At 37.2% G+C, this 14,134-nt stretch overlaps 1 protein-coding gene and 1 long non-coding RNA gene across 3 annotated transcripts in view; one reads left to right on the plus strand and one right to left on the minus strand.

Annotated features, from left to right (window-relative positions):
- The window catches only part of GRID2 (glutamate ionotropic receptor delta type subunit 2), a 1,467,015-nt gene that overhangs the window by 1,442,808 nt on the left and 10,073 nt on the right, over positions 1–14,134 (plus strand). Inside the window, exon 16 of one of the 2 annotated variants that reach the window (XM_025424645.3) lies at positions 13,430–13,487. The exons of the other annotated variant lie outside the window; for it this stretch is intronic. Coding sequence (XP_025280430.1) covers positions 13,430–13,450 — 21 coding nt within the window. The 3' untranslated portion in view covers positions 13,451–13,487. The remainder of the gene's footprint in view (positions 1–13,429; positions 13,488–14,134) is intronic. 2 annotated transcript variants of the gene reach the window in all.
- LOC118353084 (uncharacterized) overlaps positions 1–14,134 on the minus strand; it is a 28,011-nt gene that overhangs the window by 436 nt on the left and 13,441 nt on the right. Inside the window, exon 2 of the long non-coding RNA XR_007407729.1 lies at positions 966–1,081. This is a non-coding gene — a long non-coding RNA (uncharacterized LOC118353084). The remainder of the gene's footprint in view (positions 1–965; positions 1,082–14,134) is intronic.

Raw genomic sequence — 14,134 nt, forward strand, 5'->3', positions numbered from 1 at the left:
GAGTCAAGTTAGGAGGCTTTGTAATGATCTAAGCATAAAGAAGTAAATAAGTTAAACAAGCCATAAAGCAGTTGAAATGAAAAGGAAAGCATACTGATTTTCTGAGAAAAAACGCAGAATTTGGGGATTGCTTGGATCAAGGGTGATAAGCAAGGTTCTATCTAAAGCAAAGCATTAAAAGGAACTATGAGGTGGAATTCCAGGGTCAGTGAGGCCTATCCTATTTAAAGTTATGACTCCTTCCCCCAACGTGTCCCATGTCCCTTTACACGGCACAGTTCTTTTTCATAGCACATGTCACCTTACACTATATAATTTACTTTCTTGTGATTGTCTTTCTCCTTCTACCATAATGTAAGCAAATCAGGGACAGGGTTTTTGTTTATTGCTCTTTCCTCAGGACCTAAAACAGGATCTGGCATGCCGATGGTTATTGAGTTATTACTTGTGTAATGATTGAATGTCATGAAATTAACAAGATTTGTTATGGTGAAATCAAGTGAAAATGGAAAATACATGCACATACTTACTAAAGCTGGCTTAGCTGTAGAAAGAGAAGGAATGTTCAAACATCCTAACAAGAGATTTGAGGCTACATATTTGAAGAAACAGTAGACTCAGGGAAATTAGTTTTAAGGGGGAGTGGAAGATGACATTTGGTTTCAAAAATGTCATATAGTTGGGGCCCCTGGGTGACTCAGTTAAGCCTCTGACTTCTGATGTCAGCTCAGGTCATGATCTCAGGATCATGAGATGGAACCCTGTGTTGGGCTCCCACCTGGGCATGGCACCTGTTTAGATTCTCTCTCTCTCTCCTTCTGCCCCACTCCCTCTCTTCCTGCCCCCACAACACTCTCTGTCTCGAAAGAAAGAAAGAAAGAAAGAAAGAAAGAAAGAAAGAAAGAAAGAAAGAAAGAAAGAAATAGTGAGGGGCACCTGGGTGGGCTCAGTGGTTAAGCATCTACCTTTGGGTCAGGTGGTGATCCTGGGGTCCTGGGCTCCAGTCCCACATCCGATTTCCCACAAGCAGGCTGCTTCTCCCTTTGTATATGTCTCTCTCTCTTTCTCTCTCTCTCTGTTTCTTGTGAATAAATAAATAAATATCTTTTTAAAAATGTGTATTTTTTTTAAATCGAAGTCTCAGGATAATAAGAGGAAAGCCTCATGATAAGATGGAAGGCTATTCAATGGGCAATGGAAGTTCTGAGCAAAATTTTATCATCTAGGAACATTCAAGGACAATTAATCTAGTGACTTCCTATTGGATATAATAAAAATATCACAACTTAATTCTGTCAAAAAATATTCTTATGAGAAAATATTCACTTCTTATTTAAGTCAAATCAGTATTTTATTTAAAGTGCACCTTATACATAAAGGAAATCTAAAGCTTGTTTTCTCATGATTCCGCTGAAAAGTGATCGGCGCCAGCGCCCTCGTGTGGTGGCTCTAGGTAGAAATAGGTTTACCCCTTGTGTCTGAATTGCACAGCTCCTTGGTCACATGATGGAAGAACATACCTTTTTTATTATTCTGTTTTCTGTATCTTTGGGGAATAGAGAAATAACTTCTTTTCCCTAAAAATCTTTCTCTTCATATTTATCCTACTCCAAAGTAAGAGCTTAAATATGGATGCTGGCCAAAGTCCAAATGAACATACACATGCTAGATAGATGACCTAAAGTTTTTTTTTAATTCAAATTTTCAGTAAATTGCCATAGAAATGATTTTTCATTGCTATTCTAAATTGCTATTCTCAAGGTTTTGATTTTTATCTAAATTAGCTATTCTGTAATTTAATTGGAAGTAAGGAAAATCATTAATGCCATCACCATATGTAAAAATGCTTAGAAATATTGAAGACAATGTCCAAGCTCCACAACAACTAATAATTAGGTTTTTCAAATAAATTAATTGCTAATACTCCAGTTATGACTTCACTTTGTAGACTAGTTAGCCTGATATTCAGCTAATGCTTCCTCCTATCTAATATACCAAAAGGAACTTAGCCAGTGACCTCCAACATGATCTCGGCCAAAATCAATTTTTTTATTTTTATTTTTTTTTGTTGTTTTTATTTATTTATGATAGTCACACACACACAGAGAGAGAGAGAGAGGCAGAGACACAGGCAGAGGGAGAAGCAGGCTCCATGCACCGGGAGCCCGACGTGGGATTCGATCCCGGGTCTCCAGGATCGCGCCCTGGGCCAAAGGCAGGCGCCAAACCGCTGCGCCACCCAGAAATCCCCAAAATCAATTTTCTAATTCAGCACCAAAAAAATACACTTTATGATATTTATGGTGTTATGTTTTTTCTTTATAAAACATTGAAATTATAGTAAAATATCCTAGATGGCCCCACTTTTACTTTTTTCTATCTCCATCAGAATAATATGGGACATGTTATACCATATTTGAAAAAAACTCCAATAAGATCAATTGAAGAGTAGTTTTGAAGGCCAATTGTTACATAAGACTTAAATATCCACAGACTCTCTAAAATTGATATAGTATGAGTTTCAGAAGTATCTGAGCCTCTAGAGAATTTTAGAAAATTCTGAACATTTTAATAAATAGAAAAAAATGGAAGGGTTTACCTGTATATAGTTATGAATAAGCAACAGTTTCTCTTAACTACTTTTTAGAACACAGTACAATAAAATGAGCATGAATAATTCAATATAATTATCTAAAATGATTAGTTAGAATCTAAAATGGAAAATAGGTAAAATAAAAAGTCCTCAATTTACAAAAAGTTTATTTCTAAAAGTTTATTTACAAGTCACTTATTTTGAATGCATGGTATATGGTTTCTTGGGATAGGAAGAGATAAACTTAATGGTTGCTTTTTAGATTAGCCTTCAAAAAATGTTGTTTAACCATTAAAACAATTGAAATATTTTTCACTAAATGATTTAAACGCAAATGATTTACACTAGGTTCTTGCATAAAGAAAATACAGTGATATGAGAGAGTATGACATTTTAAATATTTTTAGAATACTGTACACTGAGAAAATAGATTGTTATCATCAAGAACATGGAGTCTGAAAGGACAGCTTTCATATCCATCATTGGTCAGCTCTACTATCCTAGGCAAGGTACTCGATGTCTCTGTGTTTCATTTCCCTCATCCAAAAAATGCAAATAAAAATAGGACACTCCTTCATTTTGCTGAAAAGATTTCATGCCTTAACATTATGTACCAAGTGCTTATGACAGTTCTTCGTTCACAGTAGGCTCAAACAGTGTTATAATGTTATTCTGCACACTTGTGCTTAATAAAATGCAGGAATTAATCAAATATAGATGCTGCAAGAATGCAAAATATGGTAAAAACTAACATTTTTATCTTTCAATCCAATTCTGTAAGATCTTCATTGAAAGAAATGTACAAGTGAAAATATATGCATTCGCCACTCTATTACTTGTCAATTCTGTACAGTGTGAAACTTTGCAGTATAAAGTTTAAAAATGTTAAAGTATCCAAATTTTAGAAGTATAAATTTTATCCCAAAGAAGTAGACTGTTAAATACGCAATAAAATTATTTCCCTATCCCTTCAGGGTCAAAATTGTACTTCTCACATGTTTCATCTTAAATATCTCTGAGCTTTAAGAATGCAAAGAGGCAATAAATTAATAAAAGCAAAAAATGCAAAGAAGCTTCTGCAACATTCTGAAACAATCATACCCAAAGGCAAAGTGAAAATCAATGAGGTAAGCCTGTTCATAGACGCTCTCCAGACGAACATGAAAATTATAGTCTTTAAATGTTAAAAAAAAAAAGTATTTCTATTTTCTGTCCAAAAAAATGAATAGAAAGAGTGCTAACATTAAAGAGATTTTTTTTTAAGAGTTTCTTCTCTAAAAGTGTATTCATTCTTCAAATTAAAATAGAGACAGATAAAGAGATCCGGGCAGTTTCGACCCCATACACATTTGATATTAGCTGAAACAGTGACAAATGCAAGGCTACAGGGCTGAGAGAAATACAAGGGCTAAGAGAGTCCCTTGTTTTCCTTTCTCCAATCTTTCAGGGAAGAGAGCACGTTAACTTTTGTCCTCCTCTATTACATAGTGACTCCCTGCTCTCTTTTACAAAGCCAGGGGGTGGCGCTGTGGCACCATTTGTCGAGATTTTAGCTTCAATTCCTCAGGTTTCTATAAGCAGTAGCATTTTGTGAAGAATCAAGCCCTCTTTTGAAAAATAAATTATATTAAACGCACTTTATTCTTCTCTTTAGTGCTAAGCAAGCCCACCATTTAAGTCTTTATGGTTATTTTAATGTTTATTCTCTTTACAAGGATGTTTCTAAAACCTATACATATAGGTGTCTTAATATACTTTCTAAAAGATTGAGAGGTTGTGGCATTTTTTTCTTAGTCCATGGAAATAAAAAGAAAATGATTATGCTTTGTCCATATTGTTTTTATATATCCATAATTTATATATAAGGTCCTATGACACTTCCTAACCCCAACTGGTACCCAAATCTTCAGGAAAAAAAATTTTTTTAAGGCTTTTCCTCAGCAAAGGTAAACTCAGGTTTAATCCTAATCTTCTCTTAACAATTGGTGAGAATGCTTTGTTTCTCTTGAAAGTGATGTGATGAGGTTAATCTGGTGATGCCTCTAATTGTCCTGTCTCTCTCTTCCTCTGTGCATCTCATTAAACCACCTTCTTGTAAGTCTGAGTTTCATCTGACTTACACCCCAAAGATGAAAATTGAAAACCGAGTTGGCTGATGCAAAAGTATGAATGAAGCCATGTTCTTCCCCATCCACTTTGCTATCAGCGTTCTTCTCCTTTTACCTTTGGCCCTCCTTGAACAAAAATCATTCTGGGTAACCCTACCATACCCCTTCTACCCCATTTTGAACTCTGAATAAAGTGAATGTCAGAACAACACATAAATGAATGCAACTATCAGAATGCTAGGTCCAAGTAGACATGTCACAGGTGAAAAATAAACCCCAAGAAAAAACCCCAAGACACATCAGGAAAAGGCAACATGCAACTTTAAAGTCTATATAACAACGGCCTTGTGACCAAGGTGCAATCTCAGCATCAGCCACATTATCTTGATGAAAGAGCTGGGGTGGAGAGAAGGATTCAAGAGAGTCGTGATGCCCCAGCAGGAGGTACCCTGTTCCCCTGCCCACTGCCACAGCCACTGCTTCAGGGAAGCCCTTGGAAGCATGGCACTTCAGATTTCACAGATTTTCCCACATCTTTTAGGTAACTTGGGAGGCAGGGTCCGTGCAATTTAGCTACAGTCCTTTGTAATTACTTTTTCTTTTTTTTTTTTTTTTAAGATTTATTTATTTATTTGTGATAGAGAGAGAGAGAGAGGCAGAGACACGGGAGGAGGGAGAAGCAGGCTCCATGCCAGGAGCCCGACGTGGGACCCGATCCCGGGACTCCAGGATCGCTCCCTGGGCCAAAGGCAGGCACTAAACCACTGAGCCACCCAGGGATTCCCTGTAATTACTTTTTCAATGGAAACTATATTCTCTTCCAAAAAAAAAAACTGAGTTGATGTCCAATATGCCAAACAGATTAAAGCAGTACTTTAAATACCTATTTACTCTATAGCTTAAGAATTATGAAATTGACTTATGGAAAAGCAATAAAAGAAGAAAGTGGATGTCCTAGACCAAAGACTGGGCATTCCACTTATTTTGGTGTTTTAATGCGGCCACATACAAAATTACTATAAGAATGTATCTGTACCATAGAATTTGAGGGAAGCCATTCCTAACCTACTTTAATGATGGCTTATGTCTCTATGAGACAAAAAAGATTACACTGGAAAAATTGGATTCTAATAATGAAGATAAAGACATTGATCTATAACATGCTTTAAAAGCCCTTTTTCTGGAACAATGCCCTGACTCCCCCCAGCCCCCACACACACACCAGTTCCATTTTGTTAGGCAACTTCCAATTCTTCCTATGTGTAGAGTTAGTTTCCAATATGGTTCTATGGGAATTACAGCCATCATTGATGGTTGTCAATAACTGAACATGCCTTTTTTTCTCTATTTCAATAGTCCTCGTTCTAATTGTCATCTAAAGTTATAATATTGAGGTGCACTTAAAACCAAATAGTCCTAGAAATCATCTTCCTGACTTCCACAATGCCACTTAGTCCTTATGTGCACAAGGTGCTTCAGTTGAGAAGAATTTTCTGATGGACAATGGGATGAGGCCAAGTCTCAAAGGTTCAGAAGCTCCTTGGATGAAAGAAATAGGAAAGGAAATGAGAGAAGCACCCTGTCTTCTCATTGTGCCTCCCTCAGCCAATTTTCACGTCTTGGCGCTCTCTTCTAGAGCTTTTAAAATCAAAAGGGGGAAATGAGGTGACAAGAGGGATAATGTCAAGAATCCGGCCTGTTGTCAGGGACCAGTTGTGGGTTATCAATCTAAAGTGAAGTGGAATTCTCTTCGAAAGATAAAGGCTTTCTTATTTTTCCCATCTGTGCGTGCACACCCACACCCACACACATGCACACACACACCCATGATTTACCTGATTGTAGATTTTCTTTGGGGAGACTGTGAATAAGATGGTAGAAAGTAATTTGTTTCCATCATAAATGCTTCTCCAAACTAGAAAGGCAAACTCCTAACAGAAATTCTACCAGGGTGCCTCCAATTCTGAGCATAAATGATAGGTTCCTTTTTAGATGGCAGTGATACGTCTGTGGAGTTTTATTTCCAGGGAGACAGGGCAGGATTTGCTGCTATGCAGACTGAATAATGTTGGAAGCCAACATCATGTCACATTTTGTGTGCACTTTCCAAAGATTAATCCAAGCGTTACAAATGGGACACAGACTGCCATTGTCCCCGGGACACTTTAATAACCCACACCTACAATATTCAACCTGTTGTTTGCATAGGGACAACTTTGCGACACAAAAACCCACCAGAACGACTTGGGGAAAGGAGCCATGGAGAGGCAGAGACCCAGGCGCCACGGCACCTCCACATTTCATCCTTCATGGCAAATGAGTCTGTTTGGAGTTTATTTATGCTTGGGGATGGGGGTCGTGCAGCTTGCTTTCTTCAAAGCACCTCAGCGAGCATGTCTTAAATCTGCTGCGTGCTAACTTGGTTTCTTCCTCGTGTTGCACTTTCAGCAGGCTTTGCCAACTTGCAGATAATTTTTGTTTTGTTTTGCATAATGCAGCTCAAATTAAGTAACATGGCCACATGCCCTCAGGATTTAAATTGTGCCTGGCTAGCTTCTTTTCTTTTTTCTCCCCATCCCCCTCCTTTCCTCACAATTCCTGGCATCTGTTGTTCTACTAGGATATTCTTCAAGGATGGAGGACTCAGTAGAGGAAGAGGAGAACTAATAATTTTCACATTCCCCAGTTCATCATCTTTAAGCACTCCTATGCAGTTCTTAATTATTATTACTTTCGTATTTACTTTAGAAAACAAATGCTAATGGCCTAGTAGATCAGAACTTATAACCAAGTTTCATTTCCAGTTGAAAATAGCAGTAACATTTTTCATATAAGATATTTTTAATATAGAGATAGAAACGCTTATGAAAATAATGAACAGAATCACAAATAGTTATGTTTAATCCTAGTAATTTTATGAATAGTGTCATAAAAGTAAGTTTTTTTTCTTTTCATAATACATAATACTTTGTATATGGTAGTGTATCTGTAAACCATTGGAAGAAATCAAAACTCAAGAGAAATTAAAAATATATTTAAGAGGAAATCATAAGGCTAAGAGATTTATAAAAGCATCATGAATGGAAAGATTATGTGCGTGTATATAAAATATATTATACTTATCCATTGACAGCCATACGCAATTCACTTAATTTCTACTTTAATTACGGGTCTTAATTATGTGGAAAATGACAAAAGACAGGAGAAAATAAACTAAAACCTGCTAGTATACATTTTGTTCAAGGACATGTTCCCACAATTTAAACTTAAACTTGCTACTTATTTAAATAAATATCAATAAATCCATAATACTACAACATTTCAAATCTACCTTTAGGGCTTGATATAACTTTTTAATTAAAATTATTGTATTTCCCTAATTTAACATTTTAATTTTTATTATCATCATTATAACCAGGTGGGTAAGTACAGGCTTTCTCTTGATTTACATAAATATTATTAACGTTGAGAAATAAAAATAATATGATTACATGGGAATATGTGTGTGATGCAGTCAGTTGAGTCTTAAAAGCAAGTATAGGGACGCCTGGATGGCTCAGTGGTTGAGCGTCTGCCTTCAGCTCAGGTCATGATCCAGGGTCCTGGGACTGAGTCCCATGTTGGGCTCCCTGCATGGAGCCTGCTTCTCCCTCTGCCTGTGTCTCTGCCTCTCTCTCTGCGTCTCTCATGAATAAATAAATAAAATATATATTTTTTAAAGCAAGTATATTAGTGGCAAGTAGTTCGTGTGAAAAAGTGTGTGTAGATTGCTTTGACTTGCTGAGCTGAGTTTGAGGCAGTAACATGACAGAGCTGGTAGGGGAGAGAGTCAAGGGAGCATGTGGAGGGACCCAAGTTTGTTCTCTGCTCAGGGTCCCACAAGGCTGGGATAAAGCTGTTGGCTGAGCTGCATCCCTTCTGGAGCCAGGGATTCCCTTCCAAGTTCATTTGGTGTTGAAAGAACGCCACCCCTTGCAATCATAGGTCTGAATCCCCTCTTCTGCTGATGTTTGGTCAGAGGCCTCTCAGAGCTCCCAAGGCTGCTCACCATCCCTCTCCATGAGGCCTTTTTCATAAGACCTCTTGTACCTCAAACCTCTCTGACTTCTGGAAGGGCCCAGTCCTTTTTAGGGGCTTGCCCAATTAGCTCAGGCTCAACCAGATCCTCTGACTTTTGAGTAACTCCAAGTTAACTGATTAGTAACCTAATCACAGGAGTGCTAGTCCATCATATTCACAGGGCCTGTGTACACTCAAGGGGCAAGGATTATACAGAACTCATATAGCAGCATGTGGGAACGTTGAGGGCCATCTTAGAATTCTGCTTTGCACAAAAGCTAATTACAGATAGTGAAACGGTTGTGAAGGAGATAAAGTAGGAAATAGAAGGGGCAGAGAAGGCCTCCCTGGGGCAGTAATATTTGATCTGAGACTTGCAAGGCAAAGAATGGGCCTTTGTGGAAATGCACTTCCAAGAGGGTATTGTGTCACTATTCAAATTCAACATTTTATTATAATATTGTTATAATTTCATTTATATGTCAAAGTGCCCGCTTCTTGAGACTTTTATAACAAAGAAATTCCTGCTTCTACTGCATGTTTTAAAATAAAACTTCTTTTTCCAGAAGCTCTTATTTTCCTCAGGACAGAGAATCTGTCTGCGGTGTGTTTGAGCTGTGAGCTGCCTTTCCTAGAAGCCCTGCAGAGAAATGTCTCAATAGCAATTGGTGGGGAGATGCCAAGGCAGTTTGCCCTTGGAAAGACAAAAAGAAAATCCCCGACAAACTAACAATTATAATTTCATTGTGGAGACTGTGTCAAAACCACTCAGGCATTAATTCCAAAAGCATCTATGGTAGGATATTTTTGAAACAAGAATTTATGTTCTGCTTTCTACAGTTTTCCCCTCCTTTCTACACCAAGCATGGAGCAAAGCCCTTTGTGTTGCTTTACCGGGGGGGATTTTGCAAAGTGGAAAGCAGAGCTGGCAAATGTTTTTCTTGCCTTTGGTACACACTTAAAGTTATCAGAGATGATGTCAGAAGATCGAAATATACAGAAATGCCAGACTGTGACCCTGGAAACATCAAATCAGAGGGGCAGACAGGTTCCCCAGAGTAAAAAAAAAGGAGGGAAGGGGGATGAATTGGGGGAGAGGGTGAAAGGGGACCCAGAAAGGAGGCTGGTAGTGCAGGACTCCAGTCTCTCCAAATAATCTTACTTCCAAAACACAAAAAGAAGCAGCAAAGCCTTTGGACTTGAAAAGGATTCTCCCCTCAGCCTGGGACATGAGCATCTCATTAGAAAACCACTGTGGACCCATGACTAGAGAAAGTTCTAGATAAGGTGGCTGGTGCTTAAAGATCCAGGACCTGGGCCCGAACTCTATTTGAGGGCATGCATGTGGGGGCGGGAGGACAAGGGGGAAGAACCTCACTAAAGACTGTGACTGAATTCCCCAAGTCAACTTTAAATCACATGTGAGTTTATAGACTGTACATTGTGCACATAATGTCGAGGACTTCTGTATCAGGCCCATCAAGGAACTGTTAACAAATTCTGTCCTCAGTAAGTGGAATTGCTCTCGCACATGTTGTTGCCAACACAGAATGAATTTTGCTAGCTTAAATGCTTTGAGGCATTTCTGTATCTCTGACATTACAGGCTCCCTCTACCTTCTCAAATGCCACCTCCTACTCTTAGAAAAAACAGAAATGGACCCATTAGCCAGAGTCCTGGGTTTATCTGTTCTCAGTCATTTTTTGAGTACTCTTTATTATCCATGTGTCCTGAGATTAACGAGATAAATAATGGCAGTTTCTGCCTTTTGTCTGAGAGTGGAGAAAGGCAAGAGAGAGAAAAGCGGTCAGAGGTATGCACAGTGGTTACTCGCCAATGTTCAGGAATCACAAAACAGGAGTTCCAACCTAAGCTCTTCCAATGCTTTAGCTGTCTAATCTTGGGAAAACGTTTAATGATCCTGAACTTGTTATCTCATCCATTAAATAATTCCTACAATGAGTGATTCTTGCCTCGTGGTGACGGTGTGGCTAAAAGATGGCCTTTATGAAAGTTTATTACTGTAAATGAGCCACTATGCTGTATCTTAAGGACTGTGGTATTGTATTTAAATTTTTTTTAAATTTTTGTTTATTTATGATAGTCACAGAGAGAGAAAGGAGAGGCAGAGACATAGGCAGAGGGAGAAGCAGGCTCCGTGCACCGGGAACCCGACGTGGGATTGGATCCAGGGTCTCCAGGATCATGCCCTGGGCCAAAGGCAGGCGCTAAACCGCTGCACCACCCAGGGATCCCCTGTGGTATTGTATTTATGTCACTCTATGTCAGTTTTTTTCAGTCAACCCATCTCTGTTGAGGATCAGCTATGCTGCTAGATTTGAGTGATAAAAGTTATGCAAACTCTTCAAGTCTGCCTCCTTTGTAAAATTAGAAATTTGGAATAGATCCCTAAAGTCCCTCAAAATTGGTAGTGAGCTCAAAGGGGAACTGTACAAAATACCAGTCCATTGTTCCTTCGAAAAATATTTGTATCATATCCACACAGTCATATAAAGGAGAGGAGAGGGGATCCCTGGGTGGCTCCGGGGTTTGGCCCCTGCCTTCGGCCCAGGGCGTGGTCCTGAAGTCCCAGGATCGAGTCCCACATCTGGCTCCCTGTGTGGCGCCTGCTTCTCCTCTGTCTGTGTCTTGTCTCTGCCCCTCTCTCTCTCTATCTGTGTCTCTCATGAATAAATAAATAAAATATTTTTTAAAAAAAGAGGGGGAGAAGGGAAGAACTAGAAACAAAAGACAAAAAATATTAAATTAAGCCAAGCAACTATATAAAATTTCAAATAATTGAATCATTTCACAATTCCAGTAGTGAAATAGGGGATGTGACCAGCTGGTAAATTTAATCAGTAAAAGTAACCAATTAGTATTATTTGGGTAGATGTAATATTTCAAGTATATATCCTTTTACTCTATATGTAATAAAAAGTTTAATTTAAACTGATCAAATTCAGTCAACTAATTTCTAATCCATTTGCTATGTTTTGCTTCTGTTTAAAAAGAAAAATATTTGAAGGAGTTCATATCTGTTTCCCAAGAGGTTTCTCTAAACATCATTGTAATACTTTCCAGTGAGACACTAAATCTTATTTTAGTGACTAGTCAAATAAATGGAAAGCATTGCCAGGTCTAGAACTTGTCACTCTACTTTAAAAGGCTGAATTTCATTCAAATTTTCATATTTTAAAAAATAAATGCACTTTTATTGCCTGGGTTTGGATTATGAAGAGTATGTGTTACTTTGATACTTGGCACGCCAAACTCCGATGTCCCTTTGTGGGTCAAAGAAAACACCTCTACAGAAAGGAAGGAAGAGATAGAAAACAACTAACCATAGCAAGACAAGATTTCTGGCACCATTAAACTAGGTAATATGACAACTGGTGCAGGGCAGTGTGACACACAGCAATGATCCTGTGTAAACTGGGAGGTCCTGTGTGCATTGCTCCTTCAGAACTGTGGCTTTCATGGACGTTTATAAACAGGATGAGATTATTATGTGACCCTTTGCATGCAGCCACTGCCTAAAGCTGGGGAGCGTTGCAACGTGTGATAGGCACCTATATATCTTATCAAATTTAGGATCAAATAATTTGGAAGCATTCAGTATCTAGAAATGCTACATAACATTAGACAGAAATAGATTAGTTTACATTGCATCAGAAAGATAAAAATACTTCTTTTGTACTCTTCTATGTGTAGTTGTATTCAAGATATGTTTTTTGTTTAAGTAAAACAAACTCATTGAACTATGGATAACATTTAAATGAGTATTGTGAATCCCCAGCCTTTTCTATTTTCAAAGAAATTTTTCTAATGTTACGTATATATATTTGCATAAATATTCATAAATAGTAACTGAGGTACATGTGGAAGGAATTCAAGAGACACAGTAGTTATAAAAGTTATTTTATGGCTATTCCCAATTTGTTGAAACAATCCTCTCATATTATTGTTTAAAACATGTATTTGACCAATATTTAAATCATTGAATTATATCAATTGAATTGATATATCAATTCAATTATATCAATTCAGTTAATATAAGAAAGACAGAAAGACAAATCATTTTCTGTCTTTCTTTTAAGCTGTAGATATAGAGGCCAAAGTAAAAAGAATAGGGGCAATTAGCTGGTTGACTTGTTATCTGAGCATAAAATATGTTGGGAAATGCTGAATGGATTCAATGATACCACTAATTATTTTCCTAGGGTGAATAGGTAATGTCATTAGCACAAACACATAAATACTGCTCAATACATTTACTAAACTGAATTTAATTTAATTGAAAATAATCAACTACTTGCTTATCAAATTTCCTTTTTTTCTCTAGATTCTTCAGCTGGTAGCATATTATTTTTCAGTAGGCCTAGCAACATGAGAGTGAACTCACTTATGCAAAAGTAAACTATACACTTAATTAATATAGATTGGTTCTCTAAACCAATCAAACAAACCAGATAATTACTAAAATTTTAGTTACCATGCTTTCCCAATTGTTTGGTTTTAAAAATAAAAGATTTCTCTTAGAGACTTGGGTAAAAATTGAATTTAACTATTATCTGAACACCTTAAAGCGGTAAGTTTGTATATGTTGTAAACTTAAACTGGATTGTTTTTCCTTATTTTCTGTTTGTTGTTTTTTTTTTATTTTCAGTTCCAAGTTCTAATTCAGTGACATAGTCCTGAAAGATTTGCCACATAAAGTATAATATGTGAGTAAACAGAGATATTTTAAATTAGACATAACACCATTTTATTAAATATTTTTAGTTTATGAACATAGAAATACTGATATGGGATGTAAAATAATTAACTCCTCCTTCTATCTAGACTTTCTATTAATAATATAGATCATGCCTTCTAACAATAGTTTGACAATACTTACAACAGCATTTCTTTCAACCTCAGGAATAAGTAAATAGAAAGTTAAAGCACTGCACTTTCTCACCTCATTTTTTAACAAATAGGACCATGTGTCATTGAAAATCTCAGCTTTGTTGATGCCATCACATCAGTGAAATGGAAACAAACTAATTTATAAATTATAGGGGAAATTTGATTAAACTAACAAATATATAAATGCATAGAAACGTATCTCAGGTTAAATTACTATCATCAGCTCCATCCAGGTTAAAATTCTCACCAAACGCTTACCTCACTATTAAATTTTATATTATACATCCCTTTAGAATAATACATGTGGAAAATATTGCACATTTGCCCCCCTTCTCATGTGTTCTGAAGCTGTTTCAGAGAGAGAAAATCCAGCTTCTGGGCTGGAATCTTTCTGGCTGTTGCACAGTAGCTGCTTCAGACCTGTGTGCTTATGTTTCCGATTCCTGGGAAGTTCTCTTTGCCA

The sequence above is a fragment of the Canis lupus genome, chromosome 32 (assembly GCF_003254725.2).
Source record: "Canis lupus dingo isolate Sandy chromosome 32, ASM325472v2, whole genome shotgun sequence".
NCBI lineage: Eukaryota > Metazoa > Chordata > Mammalia > Carnivora > Canidae > Canis > Canis lupus.